The sequence below is a fragment of the Salarias fasciatus genome, chromosome 5 (genome assembly GCF_902148845.1).
Source record: "Salarias fasciatus chromosome 5, fSalaFa1.1, whole genome shotgun sequence".
NCBI lineage: Eukaryota > Metazoa > Chordata > Actinopteri > Blenniiformes > Blenniidae > Salarias > Salarias fasciatus.
This window is the reverse complement of record NC_043749.1, coordinates 30165617-30191592: the sequence shown is the minus strand read 5'-3', so window position 1 is coordinate 30191592 and position 25976 is coordinate 30165617. Positions and strand designations below refer to the sequence as shown.

The 25976-nt window shown below is 42.2% G+C and overlaps 1 protein-coding gene across 1 annotated transcript in view; it reads right to left on the bottom strand.

Annotated features, from left to right (window-relative positions):
• The window catches only part of LOC115388440 (membrane-spanning 4-domains subfamily A member 15-like), a 40255-nt gene extending 14614 nt beyond the window's left edge, over positions 1 to 25641 (bottom strand). The window contains exons 1-3 of the mRNA XM_030091591.1: positions 25584 to 25641; positions 16506 to 16698; positions 11787 to 11897 (exon numbers count right to left, since the gene is read on the bottom strand). Coding sequence (XP_029947451.1) covers positions 11787 to 11897; positions 16506 to 16652 — 258 coding nt within the window. The 5' untranslated portion in view covers positions 16653 to 16698; positions 25584 to 25641. The remainder of the gene's footprint in view (positions 1 to 11786; positions 11898 to 16505; positions 16699 to 25583) is intronic.
• Between the last annotated feature and the right edge of the window lie 335 nt (positions 25642 to 25976).

Below are 25976 nucleotides of genomic sequence, written 5' to 3'. Positions count from 1 at the left end.
TTTAAAAAAAAAAAAAAAAAAAAAATCAGTATGTAATTGTAACCAGAGTTGATAACCCCAATTTAGTAATTGTGTCATGCCCTCCACCTCTGCCACCATGCCGGGGCAGGATTGGCCTGTCTCTCCTCCTCTCCCTCTCCCTTTTCTGTTTTCCTCAGGTGTGTCTCAGTGTGTGTGGGCAGAGGCAGCTGGCTCAGTTCAATCATCTGATGAGCTTCACCTGTGGCAGAGTGGCCTGATCACCTACACCTGTTCTCCTCCCTATTTAACCTGACTGGTGATGCCACTTGATGCCGGACTGTCTTTTCGCCACAGTTAGTTGCTGTTCTGAGAACACGGTCAGCTCCTGTTTTGGCTGTTGTTTGCGCTCCTCTAATTCTGCTCTCCATTTCCAGTCTGTAGCCGTCTCTGTGCTGCCTGCACCCATCTGGGGAAACAACACGGAAGCTCAGCTCACAGCCAGCCTCAGCCAGCTCTCCAGACCGTTTCCATGACCCACCTTGACCGCCCGCCGCTCTGCTCGAGAACCTCTGGGAACCTTCCTCCCCTCTGCTGCTCTACTGGGAACTCTGTGAAGCTCATCACTGTGGACTACTGGTGGAGTGTAACTCCAGCCATTAAGAACTTCTGTGAATAAACGCCATCTTAACCTGCCAACCTGCCTCTGCTTGCTTTTCTGCGCTTGAGCCTCAGATCCACACCCCGTAACAAATTGTGTCTGTTTCACGTATATTACATTTAATTGATTTATGCAGATTTAGTACTTTAACTTGGTCACTAGGTGGCAGCAGAGAGCTGTTATTGTCCCTCGTATGAGTATTAAAGATTTTCGTGCATGAAAAAGGGCTGCCAGTGGCCATCTCACTGAGATCGGTCATTGTGGTTCTCTCCCCTCGGCCTGCGCCAGGCTATGCAGATGCTGTTTTTGAGCTGAAGCTTGAATTACTTTAGAGATAAGATTTAATTTACATGTTTTGATATCGAGATCAACCACAGAAGCAAAGGAGTTGACCAGATGCGTGAAATCTCCTTGAACCCCATAGAAATTGATGTGCCGGTGAGTTATGGCTGCTTTTAAGTGTTGCCTTGGCATGCTGACTCCTGCAAAGTGAGGTTAAAGATGAGATAACAGCATAAAGTCGTCTGAAAGACCAGTCGGGATATTTTTAAGGGGAATTAAGTAAATTTCTGTTGTTGATGATTCATATTGCATGTGTTGCTCAGTTTTATGTGATTGCTGTTTTGCCGTTTGTTGATGCTGTGCTGATTACTGTTGCTCGTGTGCAGATGGTAGAAGATGTTTTATGTTATTGAATCCTTGTATATTGTTGTACTATAATTGGAAAATCCTATTTTGTCTTTGTTTGAATTATATGTTTTATTCCAGCTGGTAGTTCCTGGTTCAAGGCTGAAATCCAAAGGAGACTGCGCATTTGAGGTTGTGGCACCCATTCTGTGGAACACCCTCCCAGCAAATCTAAGATCAGTGGACACTGTCGACACTTTTGAAAAGCAGCTCAAGATCCGTCTTTTTAGACTTGCCTTTGAGTGATTTGTTGTTTATCTTGTTTTGTTTTATGTCCATTTTTGCTCTGTGCTTTTATGCCTTGTTGTTTTATGCTTTTGTAAAGCACCTTGTGACTTTTATGCTCTAGAAAGGTGCTATATAAATAAAATTTACTACTATTAGTATTATTATATTATTATTATTATTATTATTATTATTATTATTATTATTATTATTACTATTTTATTACCGTTATTATTATTATTATTATTATTAATATCATATTGGAAGTTATGTTGTTCACATACTGCCCAGTGTGAGTAAAAAAAAGACAGACTGTTAGAATGGTGACTTTACTGAAGAGAATGGCGATATATTTTTTTAAGTAATTGTCCTGCACATCTGTGTAGGCTGTTTTTTTTTTTTTTATCTTTCATTCTTCGAGAGCATGCCACTCTGGGTTGATGTCCATCCTCGTCTCCCTCTTCATCTTAGTCTGCATCCCCAGCTCCACCATCTTGGGCCATCTTATAGACACTCATTATAAAGGGAGGTAAGACTTTCCTGAGTGCACTCAGTAGTTTTTTCTTTCTTTCCTTTATTGTTTCTCCTGGTTTTGATTGCCTGTCTGGCCAGTGTGAAGAAGACATTTCCTGGAAAAAAAAATCTCTGGAATTGCAAAAGATGTGGGTGAAATGATCACTGTAAATAGTGAATTGTCATGTTTCTTTGTTCAATATACTTCCAAATTGCCATTTGTAATCATTTTGTGTTTTTTGGGTGAAGGATAGAAGGTCCACCTAAACAGATATCAGAATATTCCTAACAAACTCCCTCCCGAACCTAAAGCACACCTAAAAAGCGGTGCAGACACACAGGGAGGGTTATATAATTAAAAAAAAAAAAAACATAGAAACACGTTCACCCAACCTGATCTCACAGAAATGCGTGAAATGAGCACGCATTGTTAGAACCAGAGGGTCCCAGATTGCGTGCTTATTTCACGCAAAGTGCTGAAAATGCGTGCTGTCACCACGCTTGCAGTCTCCACTCAAAGTCAATTAGAATCCGTGGCGTGGTGGAGACATGCATTCTCAGTTTCAACGACGTCGCTCCGTGGGTGTCGTTTCAGAGATCCCGGAAGTGCAAATGTAGACTGATCGATATTCTGAAGAAAGATGTGATTATTATCCAAACCAGTGCAGCCATCCGAGGCAGACTGTGTAGCAGTGGTATGAGCTTCTGCTGAGTCAAAAAGCCCCGTGAAATATCAACTCTATTTTAAGAAAACACGTTTTATTGTCAATGTAACATCACGGAGAAGGACTACAATGCCCATAATCCTCATGTTTAACATTGACATGTCTGATTGGTCCAGCCTGCAAAAAAAACAAAAAACAAATTGAGCTTTTATCTTATTCCCTTGGTCCTTTTTGTTTTCAACATTGATTTTTCACTTTCTAATTCAATGAGTGAAATGTTCTTTTTTTTAAATCTGAAAAACACTGGCGTTTCCCGTTGCCTAGGTAACGCTGTCGGCGTATCCGCATGGGGTGGTGACAGAAAGAGAGCGAAAAATGTATTTCCCGGTCATTCTATGTTCTGAATTACACATATGATGTTTGTGGAATTAAATGATAATTTGTCGTGTTGAGAGTCTGATGGTTTGTTGCTCCGATTGTTTCCCTCCACTCGCTCGCGCTCGGTGCAGGACGGCTGGAACATGACGTCACATATGCCGCTTGGAATTAGTTTGGCTTTTCCCACAACCTTTTACAAAGCGATCGGCGAAGCAAACTTCAAACTCTCAACGCGAAAACGGATCATTTAATCCCACAAACATCATGTGTAATCCAGGATATATAATGACCGGGAACTAGGAAATAAATATTTTTTATTCGAGAGGACCCATGGGCTCCAGCGGAAGGCTTCGCCACTCGCCGTTTTCACCCCGATTCAGACGAGGGCTGTTTTGGAGCTAATAATACCCTCCTGATGTATTTCTAACATACCGGTTTTTCAGGGGATTTTTTTTTCAGAGCGGCTCCAACGTGATCTGCCACCAGAGAAGACAGCTGCAGCTTCTCCCACGCCGCACTGCGCGTCTTGATCTCCATGGAAACCAAGACGCGATTCTGGATCATCTGGAAGTGATGACAGCAATATGGTTCTTAGCTGTTGTTTATTTCTGACAAAATAAATGTGTATTTTACCCTTGCAGTGGGCTGCATGCTCCTCATTTCTTCCACACCGCGAAAAGTCCTTAAAAAAGGACCCCAAAGCTCATTAATTCAAATACAACTATGAATTCATGATCCAAATGATCAAGAGCTACATTTTAAAATCAAGTGTCTCCTATTGGTCATGTAAATATTACCACGGAGCATCACAGACTGAAGGAGTGTTTTTCTTTTCACTCTTTTTTTTTTTTTTTTTTTTTACTGAGGGCGTTGCTCTGAGAAGTAGTTAGTTTTAATAAATGTACATTTTATCTTCATATTTTCCACTCAGTTTCTGGATGTGATCAGTAGGTTTTTTTTTTTTCAACGTGCAATCTGTCTCTTTTGCCTGCTGAACTGCCGTCAGATTGGTTGTTAGGCTGTTGCTAAGGACTCTGACCCCCGAACCGGAAGGAAGTTGATGTGTGTCACAGACTGCATTTTTTTTTTTTTTAAGAATGGAGTTTTGCTTTTTAACTAATGATTGCCCACAAATACTCCTCTTTGCATTAAACATAAACAAATTGTGTGATTATGGTGACTGACAGGTTCGAGGTGGATAATGTGCCTGCTTGCTGTTCTGTTTGAACTGGTTTGAACCGACGATCAACCAGGCCGCAAGGTATTATGGGAATCGTAGTCAAAGCAACACCGGTGGTCCCACGCATAATAATCCACCGCGTGCGTCTCATATGCACATCTGTTCTGCAGGATTTACGTGCCAAATCATCCGTGCTTCCACATCTGCCTGGGACGCTGCGCCAAAATCATCTTTTAGACTGTCAATGGACAAAAACCCACTGATTCTGAGAGCGGGATTGTCGGTATCGCGAGAACACAAGATCTCGCAGGAATTGCAGCATCTATCAGTCACACAATCGCTGGCAAATCAAAGAAATAAATCCAGAGCGAATAACTTCTTCATACTCAATTCATCAGACACGCATTACACTTTACCAGCAGTACATGTTGGGGTGTTCATGTGGTTTATTGGCGTTCATAAACTCATAAACGTAACCCTATGTTGAAACTCCAGAAAGAACTACAAAATCCATGACGTCATCCATGCATTTGCATCACTACGCCTTTGGGAGTTATAGTTCTGTATTCAAAATACCGGTTTTCCCTAAATAGAAGAGTAAAATATAAAAAATCAGTACATTTAGGGGTTTAGAGTGACAAGGAACATGCTCCTTTGGATTATGTTTTCAAATGAAACTGATATACATAGGTGAAATTTAGTTTTTACCACATATCGTGATGCCCCCTGCTGGTGATATATCAAGTCAAACCTGACAGGATAGTGGAGTTCAAGAGCTTTGTATAACAGCTGGTCCCATGATTCTAGCATTTTTCATTGTCAAAATAGAGGCTTTAAAAGAAGCACCAAAGTCAAAGTTCAAGGGTCAATATCTCTGAGCAGGAGAAAATTCAAACTTCCACTCTGGTGTAATCTTACCCCCCTGATCAAGTCCTTTACAATGATGTATCATACTTAGTCCTATGACACATTTTTAATTTTCCCTCCTCTTGACACAGGCTTGTTTGACATGTATGTTTCAGGGAGAAATGTGAGGCTCAACAGGATGAAATGTGATCAAATTGAATTTATCTGAAATATAGTGGCCAAATTATTCATTGAGAACTTTGTTTGAACTTACTGGAACTCTTCACTCAAAATCTTTATCAGCTGATCCTCCAGACTGCTCACAAAGGCTCTGAGAGTGTAAAGGTCACATACTATGAACCCCCCCCCCCCCCCCCCCCCCCCCCCCCCCCCACCCCCAGTGTCATCAGCTGATGAAGTAGCTTCCATTCAAGTTAAGAAGCTGATTTTATTTAAGATGTTAGGCTCTAATTTGACGGCGCAACTTGGCGATGATCAGCGGCGGAGGCAGCGCATTCCTATTTTCGACAGGCACAGAAGAGGGTTTCTGGCTGGTCCGCTGCACTTGCGCCGAGATGGGCGTGGCGGCGCACCAGGGGGAGGGGTCGACAGAATCAGCTGGGCACAGTGAGAGTTTAGTGCAGAAGGTGTGAGCAGGCTGGGGAGCAGATGATCTGATGACACTGACAGCTTGTCAGTGTCATGAAAGATACACAGAATCACTCATGAAGCACATAATTGTTTTTATTATCTTCTTTAGCACTAGAACAGCCAAAATGGTCTGACAGACCGTTTGGGTTTTTGGAATTCAAATAAATCTGTTAAAAATAATTCCCCTGTCCTCTAATTGTTTGACTTTTCCTAAATATGTGTCTTGTATGTTTTTCTGAAGCAAATAAGGTCCTAACAATGACACAAATAATATTACAAAGCATTTATACCTCCAAAGGCCATCAGCGTCTCACAGACTGCTGATAAAAAAGACGCACTTCACGGGGCTTTTTTTTTTTTCTGCTATTGATTTGTTTTGGTTCATGCGCTCATCTGAACAGGGAGCTTGCTCTGACAGCAGACAATCGGACAGACGGCCAAAAATATCAAGCAAATCCCAAAAGAAAGACAATAAAAACAGGCATAAATAAGAGATATAAGGTGGAAGAAGCTTTAGCAATGATACAGGAGGTCAGTGAGGGGGAATCGGATGGCGGAGACGTGTCGGACATCAGGGATCTTGACTGGAGTGAAGAGGAGGAAAGTTCTGAATCAGAGTCAGAACAGCCGCGGGCCAAACAGCGAAACAAATTTAATCCTGCTGCCCCAAAAATGCCCGATCGACCTCCGGCTGCTGCACAGTCCAGCGCAGAACCTGCAGTGGCCATGGAAGCGCTCACGCGTCACCTCCAGGTATAGAGAATTACTGTAGGCTGCTGTCAGTTTACAACTAAATAATTATAACATAAAATAGTGTAAAAAAAAAAATAAACTAATGTAATAAAATTAAACACAACAATGAACACGGTAGTTGACAGCAGGAGCATTGGCCCAGCGACTCCAGAGGTGCCAATTACAGATTCAGGTAAAATATTATATCCTCCATCAAAGTACAGCAAACCATGTATTTTTCGTTTCCAAAAATTAATTTTAGAACGAACATATTTTCTAAATAAAAACCTTTGTCCTGTCAAGCCTGCAGTCCCAGAATCAAATGAGCAGAGTCAGGACGGTACCGTGTGGGAAGGTGTCCGTCCTGGTGCGCAGCCGGGGAGACTTATTTTACTCATTTTAATATGCTTTTGATTATTATTGACGGTTAATAATACAACTTTTTTATGTGTGTTGGTGTGTGTGTGCGTGTTTATCAGGGACACGAGTGCGCGGAGTGTGAGTGAGAGGTGACGCTGCGCAAATGCGCACTGTAAAAAGTTAAATAAATTTTGAAACCTGATTTGAGGCATTGATAAAGCAGACATGAGGCATTAAAAGGTTTGCTGATCCTCTTGACTTAATATTTTGTTTATTTATCTTATTTTCGTGCTAGGTTTCCACCGCTGTCGATCTTCCTCAGGCAAAGAACCAAGGAAAAAAAAAACAACAAAAAAAGAGAAAGAAAGAAAGAAAAGACAAAAGAAAAACAAACCACACGAGAAAATGGTTTCAAGTGGGTCAATGCACAATTCGGCCAGGCCCAGAGCAGGATACGTTGTCTCTACAGAGTTGTGACACCAACTCTGTCATCATGAATGAGTCGAAAATGAGGGACTCTCCGCTTTGCATCGCCTCATTCGTGCATGAACAGTCTCTATTTTGTGCTCGGAAGATCTCTCAGGTCATTTTGAACCGGCTTAAAGGAAATCCTTCATATGGACAGCCAGTCCGTTTGTCACTGGAGCTGACCAACACACTCCACGCAATGACAGCGGCTTCATTCAGTTGACTGATCTGATTTAAAAAATAAAATGAACATATTGCAAGCGCGGAAACTATGTGGATCCCGCACGGCTGCATATGCATGCGTTGAACAGCGTAAAAAGCAGGTGAATCATCATTTCTACCTGTGATTTTGAGGAGGAAAACCGCACGATGTCAGAAGTTATTTCACACCATCGGATCAAAACACGGTTCGGACAGTCTTGGGCAGGCTCTTAGTGTGTTTTATTGATCTTGCATCTTGTCACGACGCATTTGCTACAGCCTAAAACCTGTCAGTTTGCCTTGTCTTTCTTTGTGAATGAATAGTGCCGTGCGTAAAAGCGCGCACTGTATGTAAAGACCTCGGCGGAGCCGATCGGCGCTCTGAAAGAAGTATTAGCCTGTAAATGTGTCTACATTGTTATTTCATTTGTCTGGTTCCCCAAGCTCTTCAAGAGACTATTTATTTTAAAATACCTTCATATACATTGTTGCTTCACTATGGTTTAGTGTTGAGGCCAGGAAATAAAATGTAGTTCATCATGTTGATGAAGCAGTGTCCTTTGCTGCAGTGCATTTGAAAAAAAGGAGAGGTGTTCATTTGATTGGTCAAATTACTCTCAGCTGGGTTAAACCCACTTTCTCTCCTCCCTCTTGCGCCACCTGTGCCAGTGGGCGGGATGGAGGCGTGACTGCGCCTGGTTCACGAAATTAGAACAATTTTCTGGACACGCCCTGTTGACTTTATCCGCCGACGGTGAACTTTGCGCTCCGCTGACAGCGGGCGGACTCGGCGTAGTCTACGAAGCTAGAGCCCCTTGTCTTCCCTCAGAATCACATCTGTGGTGGTGTGACTCCATTAAGTCCTTTCTGCTGTCCGTACAGGGCGCCGCAGTGTCCAGTTAAAAGAATCAATTCAGCACCATCATTTGGTCAGATTTGCTCCAAATAAGCTGAGATTTGTGGGATGTATTCACACCTCTGCCACAAAGTCATATGCAGAATTTCAAAGCCTCGCCTCTTTCCTGAAACTACTTCTTGTTTGTCCAACAGGTCATGATTTTATAAAACCCAACAGGTCATGATTTTATAAAACCCAACAGGTCATAATTTTATAGCTCCCAGAGGCCTCGCAGTTCAGGTTTCAGGTCTGTTTCTGCTGTAGAGGTCAAATAAGAGCAATAGAGCAACAGAGGTCAAAGGTCAGAACAGGCTTCATGTCTCAGAGAAGGCCTCAGAGGGTTTAGTGACTTTATGGGGCACCTCTAAAGGACTGTCTGACAATAATCCAGCTCTCACAGCATGAAGGAAATAAACAGGCCTTGTAGTGTGTATTTTTTATACATGGACCCACACTGACCTGGAGAGAAGGCCTCTGCAGCTCCGTCTGGTGGATCTTTTGTTGAGACTGAATTTAAAATGAAATAAGGATGGTTGAAACCTCTAAGTCTCAGCAATGCACATCTGTGTTAAGAGGTTCTCCTTCATGTGGAAGTACGCTACCATGCTGCGCACACTTATTTGGCTTGTCATGGTTGGTGCCACACAGACCGGCATAAACCGGTGGGAAGGCAGTGGTGTGAAGGGAGCCAGAGCTTAAACTAATTATTCTTACAGAATACTCAAATATGCCTGAATGAAGAGAAACATCAACCAAAAAGAAGTTTTCGTGAGCTAATCACACACTAACCATTTTAACAGCTCAGAAAAGTCAATTTTTCAGAGCAACTTTTCCTCTGCACACACACACGGCGCTGGTGGTGTTGTGCTGCTTTTACGCAGATCGACATTTTCCTCAGGTACACACCAAAGGGATGAATTAAGTTCTATCTAAAAGAAATGAGTTGACTTATCACCCTTTTCTCCTTTGATGTCGTAACGTCAATACTTCATAATCTACTGGAATACAATTAAAACAATTGAAAATGTATGATCTTAATGTACATGTAATGTAATGTAATACATACATGCTGACAGAAAGAGTGATCGATTTATTGATTGATTGATTTATAACAAACTTGTTTTAGCAAATGTGTGTATGAAGATAAATACCCACATCTGATTCAAAATAAATATTATTTTTAAAATTCATTAGAACTTGTTATATAATGCACAGAGGCGTATTTGTAGACAAATATAATTAGTTTAAGAGCAAAAACTCGCTCCGTTAAAAAAAAAATGCAGTCTGTGACACACATCAACTTCCTTCCGGTTCGGGGTTCAGAGTCCTTAGCAACAGTCTAACAACCAATCTGACGGCAGTTCAGCAGGCAAAATGGACAGATTGTGCGTTGAAACAAAAAAAACAACAGATCACATCCAGAAACTGAGTGGAAAATATGAAGATAAAATGTACATTTATTAAAACTAACTACTTCTCAGAGCAACGCCCTCAGTAAAAAAAAAAAAAAAAAACAGAGCGAAAAGAAAAACACTCCTTCAGTCCGTGATGCTCCAGTAATATTTACATGACCAATAGGAGACACTTGATTTTAAAATGTAGCTCTTGGTCATTTGGATCCTGAATTAATATTTGTAAATGAATTAATGAGCTATGGGGCCCTTTTTGAAGGACTTTTCGCGGTGTGGAAGTAATGAGGAGCATGCAGCCCACTGCAAGGGTGAATACACATTTATTTTGTCAGAAATAAACAACAGCTAAGAACCATATTGCTGTCATCACTTCCAGATGATCCAGAATCGCGTCTTGGTTTCCATGGAGATCAAGACGCGCAGTGCGGCGTCGGAGAAGCTGCAGCTGTCTTCTCTGGTGGCAGATCACGTTGGAGCCGCTCTGAAAAAAAAAATCCCCTGAAAAACCGGTATGTTAGAAATACATCAGGAGGGTATTATTAGCTCCAAAACAGCCCTCGTCTGAATCGGGGTGAACACGGGAAGTGGCGAAGCCTTCCGCTGGAGCCCATGGGTCCTCTCGAATAAAAAATATTTATTTCCTAGTTCCCGGTCATTATATATCCTGGATTACACATGATGTTTGTGGGATTAAATGATCCGTTTTTGCGTTGAGAGTTTGAAGTTTGCTTCGCCGATCGCTTTGTAAAAGGTTGAGGGAAAAGCCAAACTAATTCCAAGTAGCATTATGTGACGTCATGCTCCGACCGTCCTGCACCGAGCACGAGCGAGTGGAGGGAACCAATCGGAGCAACAAACCATCAGACTCTCAACACGACAAATTATCATTTAATTCCACAAACATCATATGTGTAATTCAGAACATAGAATGACCGGACCGGGAAATAAATGTTTTGCTCTCTTTCTGTCACCACCCCATGCGGATACGCCGACAGCGTTACCTAGGCAACGGGAAACGCCAGTGTTTTTCAGATTTAAAAAAAAGAACATTTCACTTATTGAATTAGAAAGTGAAAAATCAATGTTGAAAACAAAAAGGACCAAGGGAATAAGATAAAAAGCTCAATTTGTTTTTTTGTTTTTTTTGCAGGCTGGACCAATCAGACACGTCGCCGATAAACATGAGGATTATGGGTATTGTAGTCCTTCTCCGTGATGTTACATTGACAATAAAACGTGTTTTCTTAAAATAGAGTTGATATTTCACGGGGCTTTTTGACTCAGCAGAAGCACATACCACTGCTACACAGTCTGCCTCGGATGGCTGCACTGGTTTGGATAATAATCACATCTTTCTTCAGAATATTGATCAGTCTACATTTGCACTTCCGGGATCTCTGAAACGACACCCACGGAGCGACGTCGTTGAAGCTGAGAATGCGTGTCTCCACCACGCCACGGATTCTAATTGACTTTGAGTGGAGACTGCAAGCGTGGTGACAGCACGCATTTTCAGCACTTTGCGTGAAATAAGCACGCAATCTGGGACCCTCTGGTTCTAACAATGCGTGCTCATTTCACGCATTTCTGTGAGATGAGGTTGCGTTCACCACAATTGCTCGCATGTACACACACACACACACACACACACACACACACACACACACACACACACACACACACACACATACACACACAAACGAACACTGACACTCATATATACTATATATAAGAGTTGCCAGACACATGATCTTCTGTTGCTCCATTCTCAGACTTAACTGGCCTCGAGCTCAAAACTCCACCCAGTGATGTTCTGAAAGTAACTTGAGTTCAATGAATGACCATGCCAAGCCCTGCCTCTGAAGTCCTGTATGCTGTGTCCTTCTCTTAATAAACTGGATGTGAAGACAGAGACGGCTTGAAGGCAGAGGTACATGAAAACTGGACTCACGATCAAAGCTCCCCAAACAAAGATCCCGCTGAAAGCTCCCAGTGGAGGTTGGTAGACAGCCGTCGCGATCCCAAACTGCAGCGTCAACACGCCAATCATGATCTGAACGGTCTGCAGAGACAAACAGCAGGAACCCAACTGATGACAAACTGTTTTGAAAGAATGAGAGAGAATCTGATACAACGAGAAACCCTCATGTGAGGGGATCACACAGCTCACAGCCCAGACAGACACACACTGGCCGCCGAAGTATCCGTCTGGCCCGTCAGACAGACAGACAAAATGGAGGCTGAACAAAACCCTTTCGCCAGGCTGGGGACCATGCTCAGGCAGGGTTCTGAAGTGGTTTTGACACACACAAAAAAAAAAAAACCTTGCAGAGGAGGCATTTTGACATCTGAATGAACAAATGGACAGACAACCAGACATGGTGAATACAATACAGCCTCATGGATGCTGTGCGCTAGGGATCGAATGATCATTGGCACCAATTTTCGGCATTTTGATGCATATTGGCATCAGCCCAGTTTTAAAAATACCAATAATTTAAAAAATCCATATCAGGCTATCTCTATGCTGCGAGGTGTAAAAACTTTTTCATTTCACTGGATGCTGACGTTGGATTGCATTCTGGCTGTAGATAGATACATACATAGATAGATAGATACATACATAGATAGATAGATAGATAGATAGATGGATAGAAATCAAATCTAAGTTAACCCTTTATTGGGCAGTCAGTGAAATTTCAGCAAACTCAACGGTGTCATTAAAAAATGAGTAATGGCTTCAAATCGAGTTCCAGAAAAATCTTCAGTACTTCTTTGAACCAGAAAAAAAAATCCCATTGATTTCTCTGGAAGGTCTACTACACACTTATTTATCTCAGTTTTGCTATTCATAGTCTCTTGCATAAAAATGTGACAATGAGGAATTCCACATAATCCGTCTGCGATCAGGTCCGCTCTGTATTCTCAAAACCCACAGCGCGCACATTGCTCCGCTGCGCCTCTGTTCCGCCAGGCCGGAGAAGCAGAGATGCGCATGCGCGAGGAGCACAAAATTTCGCGATATGCTGCGAGTACAAATAAGCTAAGTTGTTGGTCGCCACCCGCCATTACTCCAAAGAAAAAGAAGAAGGAGCCAGAACAACAAAAACACGATCATTTCTTGCCCACTGCGCCTGATTTTAAGATTATTTTTGACTTTACGTCGTCGCTGCTGGGTGTTTCTTAGTCCATAATATTTCACTGGTGGAGCCTCCACTTCGAGTCCTGAAGGGAAACAATTTATTTTAGTCCAAGGCAACTTGTCAACACTCATTTATTTATATTTCAATCTATTTTCAGTGCATACACATTTAAAAAAATGCTTCCAAGCTTTAAACCATCATCGTTGGAGAATGGTCCATTCTTCAAATAGTAATATTTAATATGTGCAGATTAAAAAAATTGGATGAAGCTCTGAAGCAAACATATTTCTTTCTTCATCCTTGATATTTAAGAAAACCCAAACAACATCCAGACAAAAATTTGGAGATCACTCACAACTTTCAACATGGCAACAAACCAAACGTTGTCTCATGTTACCTGTAACACAACAGTGGTACTGGAGGTCAAAGTAATACCACCCAGTGTTACTATATGTTTACATATATTTCTCTCTCAGGTGTTTTAAGTCAAATATAGGAACTTCTGTTTTATCTGCGTTCACAAGCAGAGAATTGCAACTTGTATGACTTCATCTGTGTCATCTGATTTCATAGATAGATAGATTTATGTATCATCTGCATAAAAAGAAAAGTTAATGGAGTTTTTCACACATTTCATTACAAATTTCAGTCAAATAGATCATTTGTACATAAATATCACGTGGCTGAGTTGTAACTACTTTTTCCAGGATTTTAAAGATGAAGGGCAAGTTGGCAATTGGGCTCTAACTTGTTAAAACACCCAAGGAAACGAACACATTTCTTGTCTGCACATCAGTGCATCCATCCCCATCCTACTGCCTTTACCATGAAGAAAACATAAAAAAAAACCAGCCACAGAAACAGACAGCTCGTAAACCACTCCTGACGTTCAACATACCAACAAACTGTATCTTCACTCAAACCTGTAACGATCCAACAGCTCATGAAAAGAAGGAGAAGGTGCATTTTGTATCCTCTTACAATCCGTTAAGCTTGCCAAATGTGAAAATCATCAACAGGAAACATGTGTTTCAAGGTTTTTTTGATGGGGCATGAAGTTTGGAGTTAGCGAAGCGACACTCGCAGGTGTGGGATGCACACTGCAACATCAAAATTCGGCAATAGTATTCTATCACGTAGTATCAAATTCTAAACAATGGTGAGGATTACAACAACAACAACAACAACAACAACAAAAACAGTAATTAAACTGCCAGCAGCCTTGACCAGGTCCTTGCAAACGGAGGACTTTAAATGAGACTGTCAGTCATCAGGGCCAGAGTCTGATCAAATGTGTTAAAGCAGCATGTAGACCTCACTTCCTGTTTTCTAGTGGGTAACACGATGGCCAAGTATAGTTATCATCATCACCTGATGATCAGAGCTGGATTGGTTTGTACCAGATCGGAGCATATACACCACGCTTCCTGTTTCCAGCAGGTGGCCCTGCGGCCGATGGTCATTGTTGTGAGATAGCTTCAACGAATGAGGTTTGATGGCGATTGGACCATGTTCAGACAACTCACGCTGTGCAGTTTCATGGTGAATGTCAAGCTGCTATGGCTACCACCACGCCCTCAGATTTTAGCAGAAGATTTTCATACGTTTTGAATATCAAAACGTGGAATCAGCTACAGTGGAATCAGCTGCAGTCATTAAAATAGCAACGTATTTGCTACGGCGGTCGGAGCGGAGCGGAGCGGACCGGACCGGACTGGACCGGACCACACACAGAACATGTGGAATTTCGGGGTAAGGCCTCATTCACACATACGCGGGCACGGGGCGGACGCGGAGACGGCGCGGGTGCTGGAGCGGCGTGTTGAGGTGTCCCTTTCTCACCAGTGCGGTCTGCGTGAGCGGGTTGTCCGCAGCAACGGGCTACTAGTGTAATATGTTTGAAGTAATTCCAGAGGCGTTTCGGGAGCGAAAGGATGTTTATTCCCAAGAGCAGGCATCCAGAAACGTGCATCAGCATCGGCAGCATAGATTGTAAATAAAGGATCGGTAGTCAAAAACACACAACACAATGCGGCTTCCGCAGCTCCGGCTTAGACTGCATAGACCTAAAGATATAGATCTCTAGATATATGTATCTAGACTGGCGCGCTCCTCTCAAGTACGCCAAGTAGTAAATTCAAACGGAACATATATCTGCATATATGACAACTAGGCCGTGTCTTCATTGTTTTCAATGGGACCCGCTCCAAGCTGCGCGGAAAAATAGACGGAGCAGAACACTGGCAAAAGCCTGTTGTGTAGACCAGTTTGTGGGCAGACATGAGCTCAATGCATGCATAGAACGCCTAGTTGACACGAGATGTGCGTTTATGCCATTGGTTTCAATGGGACACCGCGCACAGCCCACGCAGAAAAATAGACTTGATTTCTATTTAGAAATCGCCGCGCGGATTTGAACGGGCGACGCGCGTTCCCCGCGCGTTCAGTGTGAAAGGACTGATCTGGTTGCATGCAGTTCTGACTTTTCCGCACAGACATCGTGCAAACCCGGACAGATCCGCGCCCGCACAGCCACGTATGTGTGAATGAGGCCTAAGAGTTTATTAGTATTTCAACTGAAAACAAGAATTATTTCAATAGAAAGATGGATAGATTATTTTAAAAAAAAATTTAAAAATAAATTTTCAAAGAAATTGGGAAGTCTGGACCCCATAATGCAATTAAAATTAAGGAATAAATTATTGCCTAAAAAAGTTGATTATTTAATCACCAAGCTATTATATATTGTCATGCAAAGACAAATACATAAAATCATGTCCTGATGTCTTCACAGACCGTACCTTGGTTATAGGACTTGACAAAAATCCCAAGCTGCTATATTTCCATCTATTTCTGTCAGTATTAATCCAAGAAACAGTGAGTACGTTTACATACAGGCAGTAACCCTTTTTTTAACTGGGATATTCGCAATAACCTGGTTGAGCACAGCCATGTAAACATTTGCAAAAACTCAAATATGCTCATATTCCGGTTTTTAAAAACCTGAATATTACCCCTGGGTTAGCTACTCCTTTTCTAACCCGAATTTCTGGTCATATAAATTCAGTTCAATTCAGTTCAACTTTATTTATTAAATGCCAATTACAACATAGTCATTTCTAGACACTTCCACAGAGCAACCCAACAGATCAACAGATAAATGCCCATCAGTCGACAGGGACATGAAATATTGTTCTGCACATGTTCTATCCATAAGGAATCTTGGTCTTTTGAGTACAGGAAATACTTGTGATGCAGTTTAACTGCTACAAAGTAAATAAAATGAGCGGAAACGATCGTTTAGTTCTTTTTTTTTTTTTTTTACTGAAAAAAGGGTGCATCACATCATTGAACATATTACGTCTTGCCAGCTAAACACTCTTTTTCCTAACCCTGATCATGTAAACAGGAGTAACTCTATCTGTTTAAGTATGTAAACGGGTTATTCCAAATGTTTCAGAAACTGGAATATTGACCTTAACCCGAAAATTGACAGAGAATGGTCTGGTTTGTTATCAGAAACTCACCCCGAGCGCCTTGGGATGTCCCTTCCTGAACTTGTGTCTTCCATCCAGCGGCAGCTGCTGCAACCCGCTGGGAGCCGCTGGGAGCATGTGGGTGACCACCATCATATTTCCCGAGGTGTAGGAAGAAGCCACGTTAGAAGAAGCCATGTTCCACGTCCAGATGTTCCTGCGATCTTCAGAGCTGCTCCACTTGCTGTCACATATAAATCCACAGGTTAACACTCGGGGGACAAGAGAAGGGTCATTTGTCCCTATCCCAGTATCAGACAGGAGAGGAGTCATTTGACCCAGAATGTGATAAGCAAGCTTTTGTCATGTGAAAAGACATGTGAATGGAGCTGTCAATGTACATGACGACCAGAGCTCAGGCGGTGCCAGGAAATCTACCCTTCATGTAAATGAGGCAATCACAGCTGCGGGTACAGACAATACAGAACACCATCAAGGAACATCAGTGAGAGAGAAGATCTATATCACATAACAAAAGGTCGGCTTATCCCCGGGACACCCCACCCTTCTGGGTCAAATGACTCCTTTATGGTCTGATACATACATTGAAAAAACCTGGGCGTCATCAACAATCAGTATAAATGGTGGTAGCATGAGCCCTCGGTGCACATGTACTGGAAAACAGTAAGTCATGATCCATGCTGAACTTCTATGTTTTCAGTTGTGTGTGGCAGTGCCAAGAGTCATAAGGAAATACTTGCTTCCATGGATTTGCTGATTTGACTCGAGAGTGCTCACACATCAACTCAGCACCTTATTGGAGAAAAAACTAAATCTGTCGTATGGGCTCAGAAGACACTTCTTCTGGGCCTGGGTGAGGGGCTTGTGTTTGAGTCCAGCTTTCCTCAGCAGTCTGATAAAGTGCAGCCCAGCAGAGACTGCACTTCATCAGACTGCTGAGGAAAGCTGGACTCAAACACAAGCCCCTCACCCAGGCCTACAGAGGACTCGTTGAAAGTATCCTCACCAGCGGCATCACAGTGTGGTATGGAAACACCACCCTGGCTGAGAGGATCATCGGCTCTCACCTCCCATCCATGGACAATATCTACACGCAGCGCAGCAGGAGGAAAGCACAGAGCATCCTCAGGGACAGACACCATCCAACCCACGCTCTGTTCCAGTGGAGAGACTCGGGCTACAACCTGAGACACCACAGGCCTGAGAGCATCAGCACTCACAGGGCCCACCTCCACAACGGCTTCTTCCCTGCCACTGTCAGGCTGGTGGCTCAGACCATGAAAGAGGGGAAACACCTCATGCCACCAGCCTCCACACACAATACACTGTAACCCCCTCAAATGGACAAATCTACTCATGTGCAGTATCCCTCTACCTCAGTACCACTTATCTATTCTTGTTCACTTCCTTGTGCAATGTAATTTACTCCTCATGCAACATAACTTAGCAACTTGGGAAGTCCTCGTGCAATATAATTTATTAATCTGTGCAATAGCATCTGTAGATCAACATGTCACACTCGGCTCTCAATCCGCACAAAACACTGTTGCTCTTAGTATTTCCCGGAAGCCTTTTCTTGTATATATATTTTAGGATATTGTATATTTGACAGCTGTTTATATATTATTTTTTTACTTTCTATTTGTTCAGTTTAGTCTCTCCTCATATTTAATATTCTTTTTCTTTCTGATCGCAAAAAATCTGACTGGTGAAACGCATAAGAATTCCAATGTACCTGTTGAAAAACTGTTTTTTTAACCTGTACAAATGGCAATAAACTCTAATCTAATCTTCTGTCAACAGTAAACCTGCGCTGAATGATTTCAGTGGCTTGATGTACTTAAGTGATAATTAAACTTGTAGTTAAGACTGCCTCCATCGAGACCAAGACACTACCAGGACCAGAGCGTCTCAAGACCAAGACCAAGACCAAGACCGACCAGTCAAGACCAAAACTGGTTTAGGTAGAAACCAAGACTGAGACCAAGACTAAGACCAAAAAAACATAAATAACATAATAATAACATAAATATGAGACTCTATTTAACTACAGACACAAGAACACAGAGACAGTGCATTTCTCTGAGTGAACTCACTGGAAATGTTGACATGAAGTGTGTGGCAGCTGCATGACGCTATTTCGACAATTTTATGTCAAAGAAAGTGAAGAACTTCAGTTTTATGATTTATTCATCTGTCAGCTGTTTCTGAATTTCTCCCTCAGTTCCTCAAAAAAAAAAACAAGTTGAAGTATTCCAGTCAATCAACTTAACTAAACTTAACTTTAGCAATGCACATGACAGCAATGTAAATCTGAAGCCAGTATGTAGTATGTGAAAATAAATACAAGACTGCTCATTTTAATTAACAAGTACTTTTTTGAACCTTCTGAAAGTACTCAAGCTTCCTTCACTGCCTGTTGATCAACAAACCTCAGAACTCGGTTGTCAGTCAGTGTTGCTCCTGTATGTGTTGTATTTGTTCATTTTAGTAGTCTTGGATTATTTAAGAAGGTCACCGAGAGACTGTGTACAACCTATTGTGACAAAGGGAAATAAATAAATTGTACCTGGAGGGTTACAATGAAGACTATATGAATCATGATAAACATACACAATGCTTTGCATACTGTGGAATAAATTAAAAGCAGATGAAAATAAATGGGAAAAACCAATGGACTCGTTGGTGGAGCAGTTGAAGAGACAGACCCAGATCTCCGAGGGTCTGCTGCCCCAGTTGGAAGGTGTGTTGTCTCACCGGCCGCCATTGGGGCTCGGAGGCCATTTTGTCTCAGCAGGTGAGGGGTGTCGACCACCCTGTGCTGTACATCAGCAGGAAGCTCTTAGAAAGGGAGACCTGGTGCAGCCCGGTGGAGAAGGAAGCCTTCGCCTTTCTGTGGGTGGGCGACTCCCTGTGGTACTACCTCCAGGGATGCTCATTCAGTCTCTGCTCTGCTTCACTGGCTCCGCTGCATGACAGATACCAACGCGCAGATCACTCAGTGCTTTGCAGTTCAAGGTGATCCACAGATGACTGTGGCGGACTTTCTCTCTCGCTGTCATGAGGGAGGGTTGGGGGTGTTGACTAGGCCGGATGGCTCCCCGACCTGAGTCGAGGGGTGGGGGTATGTGGTGGTGTGGGGCGTGATTAAGACGACGAGTTGTTGGTCAGACTACAGCTGAGGACTGTTGGGAAGCCTCTCCAGTGGTTATGTGTCTGTTGACTGATGTACCTGCAGATAAAAACACTGAAACTCTGACCACGCTGACATCATCCATGCTGCGGAACCCGCAGACAGGCAGAGAGCCGTCACAAACCCATTGTGATAAAAGAACTTATTTAAATCAATTATATCTGGAGGGTTAGAATGAAGAATGTATCAACAATGAGAAAACATATACAGTATGGCGCTTTACAATGTGTGGATTAAATTAAATGCAGACACAATCAATGGAAAAACTCACGTCAAATGTTAAAGTTGTGTTGATTAAAGAGAAGTTCCTCCTCTGTTCTGAAATACACCTTGTGGTGCCCCTGGACACATCATCAGTGATGTAACCTGGGGTCTTCAGGGGTTTCGGGTCTTTCAACAATCAGACCCCCTCGCCCAGGCGACCCAGCCGGGGTTGATTAGGCCCCAACTTGTGTCCAGGTAGCGCTACCCTACACGCCACGCCTCTTTCCTCCTGATCCACAGCCACCTCGACGCTACCTCTGCCGCGTTGTTGGCTGACTTAATGGCCCTTCGCTTGCTGCCTCCTGTGATGCCTAACATCTTATAGGCCTTGCAGAGGGATTGGCCCACAAATCCTCGACATCCCACTTCGATGGGTTTGCACCTTGCCCGCCAGCCGTTGTGCCGACATTGCTCCATGAATTCGGAGTACTTTGCCAGCTTCCTCAAAGTTTCCTGTTCTTCAAGCTGAAACTTTGGTAACTTTTCAGTTGATGCAAAGCAAACAAAATACACTGCGATACTAATTCAAATGTTCCCAGTTTGCTGATTCATTAAAATTACTTAAAGGAGTCATATTATGCAAAATTCACTTTAAAAAGGTGTCTTTACAGTCATATTACCTCCCAGAGCCTCTGTATGATCCCCCAGAAGAGAAAAATTCAGTCACCTCCCTCAATTGCGCACTCCACTTTTAAGGAAATATACACTCAAACACGCGATTCTGAAATCTTACTTTTGTCTACTCAACAAGAGGAACACCACTCCCCCCCGGGAGGAGGATCCAGCCTTTGGCCGGCCCCGGATAGGTGGTTATAGCAGTATGTGTTGCCGTAGCCTCATTAAATACGTTCAAATTTGAAAATTGTATTTTTCCTCCTTGTCTAACTACACCACATTTTTTAAACTGAAACTGAAATTTAAAGTTGCATTAAGGAGTTTTACAACCTTAAAAATACTTATTTTCCACCATAAATATGTTCCACATTTTTAATGATGTGTACAATGTGCCCTGACATATTCATTACAAGTACCTCTAACAGCGCTAAATTGTCACTTGAAAGTCACAGTGCCGGTCCGGCACCAGCATTTTTTTGGGGAGAATTTGAAAGTAATGACGTAATGCGCGCTCCGGCTGGTTAGGTTTCGCTTTGTCCGCCATTACTCCGCCAGATGCTTAGTGAGCAACAACTGAGCAGGATCTTCCAGAAAGTAAGAACAGACTGGCTTCTAGCACTGCCACAGCTCCAGCACAGACTCCACCAGGTAAAAGAAACTTAAATCTTACTTGAGCGCTTCTAAAAGAGCGAAGACGGAGTTCCCCTCTTCCGTGCACATGAGCCACAGGGACAAGTTTTTCACTAAGCTGCATTACGCCCAAGGCCTGCAGGGGGCGCTGTTTCGCATAAAACGTGCAAACTCCTTAAGGCACCTTTAAAGCTCGTGTCCGGAGTTTTGAAAGAGAGAGGTTTTTTTTTAATCCAATGTCTCAGGTTCCACCCTCCGTCTGCTTTCATGAGCGACCAAGCCACGCCCCCTTAATTGTGCACGCTATTATCCGTCGGGTGAAAATAAGTGCCTGCGAGTCCTACAGCGTCCGCCATGTTTAGCTGTTTACGGTGGATGTTCAGCAGACAGTGGATATATCTGAGGTAAGCGCGGCGGCTGCTGCGGAGCTAACTCTCCTCTGCTGGGCGAGCGGCCGTGCTCTCTGGCTGCTCCACACTTTGATTGACAGCACGAGAATGCGGAAGCTCGAAATCTATTGGCTGACGCTGACCGGTATGGAGATAATTTTGTGTCTTTATTATTCAATCAATCAAAAAAGGTTTTGCAAACAAAAAAGAGAGTTGAGACCAAAAAACATAAAGTTGCAATCAAGAAATAAAAGTTCAATCAAATAGAATAAATCTGAGAACAAAATTATTTAAGTGGCAACCCCACCAAATTTTTTTGACATCAAAACAGAAAAAAACTTTGGTTTTGAATTGTGAAGTTTTGCTTGCAAGCTCAAAAGTTTTGGTTTTGAATTAAAAAGTTTTGGTTGCAAATTCAAAAGTTTTGGTTACGAATCCAAAAGTTTTGCTTGCGAATCTGACTGAACCCAATGGGCGGGGCCAACACTAGTGGAAGAGAGAAGAGCTCCTATTGGTCGCTTTGACCTCGCTCCTCCACCGCCTGTCTCCGCGCTGTTGCTGCTGCTTCCGCATTGGTAAAGGCCAGTAGACATTACAGGATTATTGGCAGTTATCCATGCCCGAACCATGGGCCGAATTTTGTCCCGGTTTTCTCCTCCCGAATGATGCCAAAGGTCTGATTGTCAGGAGTATGTAAATGAGTTCGGGTCCGATCTTCCTGTAGTGTGCGGTGTGTTCCGAGAGGTTTTTTTTTTTTTTTTCCAATCGGAGCCGCTCGGGAGGCATTGGAAGCCGAGATCGTATATAATGAACATGTTTAATATTTCCGATCGCAAATCCTGTGGTGTGCGGTGCCCTGCTAGACGATCAGCTCAGAGCCGACCTGTCCCACACCCTCAGAATAAAGCTCCCTGATCGGCCGAACAGTTCCGTTTTACTGAGGTGTTGAAAAAAAAAATCCCCTCTCAGCTGTCAGAGCTGGAGACATGAATATATGTCTTTGAAATATATTCACTATATGACAGTGAAACAGAAAAGCTCAGTAGTGCAGAAAACGAGAGGTTATTCCTCAATAACTGTATCGCTCCTGGATGAACTGTATTTCATTCAGACCCAAACCCAGATCTGGTTCACTCATCTGCATCTCGCCAGTCCTGCAATAATCCCAATGTTTCAATTCATCTCCATTATTAACCATCACGAAAGAATTGCAAAAACAACTTTCTGAGGACTTGGACGTATAATGAAACTTTTTCCTAATCAATGCATTTTAATTCTGGTCTAAACCATTCAATCTGGGGACAAAAAATGATGATTTTTTTAAAAAGTAGCTTGTCCGTCACAGATTGCGATAACTTATTTCCCTTATTTCTATACTGTTTCTCTCTGGAGTGAAACGTAAAAAAAAGAAATAAACACACATGAATGAGCTAAATTATTATCAAATACGGGGTAAATGAACTTATACTAGAACATTTAAACTTTCTGACAGTAAACACTCAGTGCTGCGCGCGCACGGGGGGGGGGGGGGGGGGGGGGGGGGGGGGGGGGGGGGAACGGAGCCGATATGAATGAATGACGTGAGGGAATAAGCTCTCCGCTTATTATTAATAGTGGAGATGAATGTAAACACAGGACTGAAGGGAAAACGCTCAAAATCAAGTTTGACTCCGCGAGATTTTGAAGAGCGAGGAGCCGATTCTCTAATGAAGAATCTTCTAGTGTGTTCCACAGGACACCGCACGCTAGAAGATCAGGAGAGGAAGATCTGGTGCGACCTGTCCTCTGTTGTCTTCTAGTGTGTGGTCTCTGAATCGGGGAAGATTGAAAAAAGCCTGCAATATCTACTGGCCTTTACCAATGCGGAAGCAGCAGCAACAGCGCGGAGACAGGCGGTGGAGGAGCGAGGTCAAAGCGACCAATAGGAGCTCTTCTCTCTTCCACTAGTGTTGGCCCCGCCCACTGGGTTCAGTCAGATTCGCAAGCAAAACTTTTGGATTCGCAACCAAAACTTTTGGATTCGTAACCAAAACTTTTGAATTTGCAACCAAAACTTTTTAATTCAAAACCAAAACTTTTGAGCTTGCAAGCAAAACTTCACAATTCAAAACCAAAGCTTTTTTCTGTTTTGATGTCAAAAAAATTTGGTGGGGTTGCCACTTAAATAATTTTGTTCTCAGATTTATTCTATTTGATTGAACTTTTATTTTTTGATTGCAACTTTATGTTTTTTGGTCTCAACTCTCTTTTTTGTTTGCAAAACCTTTTTTGATTTATTGAATAATAAAGACACAAAATTATCTCCATAGACCGGCGCTTTTTCGGATAACATGGGGGTCTATGAGACGAAGGTGGGGCTCATAAATAAATTTTTATATTGCTTTATGCTAATATTATATTGTAGTATCGAACCAGACTGACACATTTAAGCTCTGTTGAAAAATGATACATACGTTGGAAACAAACGGAAACTCCGGACACGAGCTTTAAGCTGAAACGGTAGAGGGGATGTGCCTCTGACTGTGCCCCCACCATGTGGGAGAGTGGTAGTGGCCAGATGCGTTCAAGTGCATCCCGTGAAGTAGGCTGTCAAAATCAGGCTGTTCAGAGGAGGGCTCCTCAGAGCCACTTTTTAGACCGCTCAAACTTCGAGCATAAGATGAATTTGGGGCAAACAAACTTATATACTATGTTTTTGGGCTTGTGTGACCTATATGGCGTGACTGAAAAACAGCATAAAAGTTCCGCTTTAAGCAATAACGTGGATCAATCATCAAAAATAACTTGAAAATACAGGAAACTTTGGCTTCAACTGAAGATCACGATAAAAGGTCACTTGGATTGGGGAATTTCCACCTTTTGTGACTACAGCAGTGACTTTTTTAATCACTTGAACACAAAACCACAAAGAACTTCTGAACTCCAGCTTCAAACTTTGATAAGACAGTTAATGACTGTTGTGAACTGTTTTGACTTTTGTATTTCTTACACTCTATTACACATTGTTAAGACTTGTACATATTGCTATTTATTGATTTATTTTTATTCCATTATGGTGTTTGTGGATTAGGAAATTCTCACATGAGAAGGGGCAGGGCCTCGCAACGTGGGGAGGTGTGGTGCACTGACGGTGGGAGTTAAAATGGCAGAAGTAATCTGTCAAAATGGTGTCTGCTTGACAGCTGTGAGTGGAGAATCGAATATAAACTGTCTTCATACATACTCGTCTGCTTCATTTCTGTAACCTCCACACCGTCATATATATTTTGTTCTGCGTCAAACAACACTTTAAAAAAAAAACTTGACGGTGGGATTAATGAAGTACTCATATTCCTTTCATTTCCATTTATGTTTTCTAATTCCACATATATTAAACATTTAGGGATGCATTTTCTTTTTAAAAGAAAACCTGTCAAACTTTGAATGAATTTGATTGTAGTTCATCTGTCGGTTTCTTTTACATTGTTTTGGCCATTTCAGTCAATTACACAGTTTAATTGTTTAAAACCACTTTTCCATTTTAATAGTATTCTTCCTTTTTACATTTTGAAGTGATTTATTCTGTATACTTATTTAAACAATTTGAGCCAATTTGAATATTTGTCTTTTTTATTTTTCCATTTTAGGATCTTTTTTTGTTTGTTTGTTTGTTTTGTATCTTTCAGTTTTGCTGTATTTCCTTTTTCAATTTGTTGCAGTTTTACCCAGTTTTTTTGCCGGTCTCTGCCTGTTTTTTTCCAGCCACGAGATCAATCTTTTTAAAAGATAGGTTGATGTGCAAACAGAATAATAATTTTAAAAAAATTAATAAAATCATGCTTTAGAAATTGTCTGTATAGATTTATACAGGTGTCATTACAAAGCAGCTAAAAAAAAACCTGAGCTCAAATCAAACTGATGCTTTCTTCAAGTAAAGCTCAATAATCTTAGTTTTATCTCCAAACAGGAGGTTTCACCTCTCTAATAAAACCATCATAACAGATTTCCCCAGTTCTGTAGTCAATACGAAGACCTTACCTTAAAATTTTAGGACAGCAACAGTTCAGACCCAGATGAACTTCTTCTTCCCACAGACTCAAAGGGGAACTCACTGGTTCCAGGGAAAACCAAACTCACTTAATACGTTATGATACCACCCCTGAAGAGGATATGCGTAGTTCCTGTTTTAGTGAGAATTTTTTCAGTCTGTTTCCTCTCTGATTCAACTTCTCTCAATCAAGTTTTTGCAGTTTTGTTTCACCATGAGCTCCACAGACCCAGAGATGGAGTTAAGAGCCAATAAGTGGAGTTACTACCATAAGACAGTCCATACGTTTACCTGGGGCTTTTTATTCCTGCCTATATCAGAACAAAGCTTACTTCCACTCAAAAATGAAATGTAAATGCCTGAAAACTTTGTTCGAAATAAAG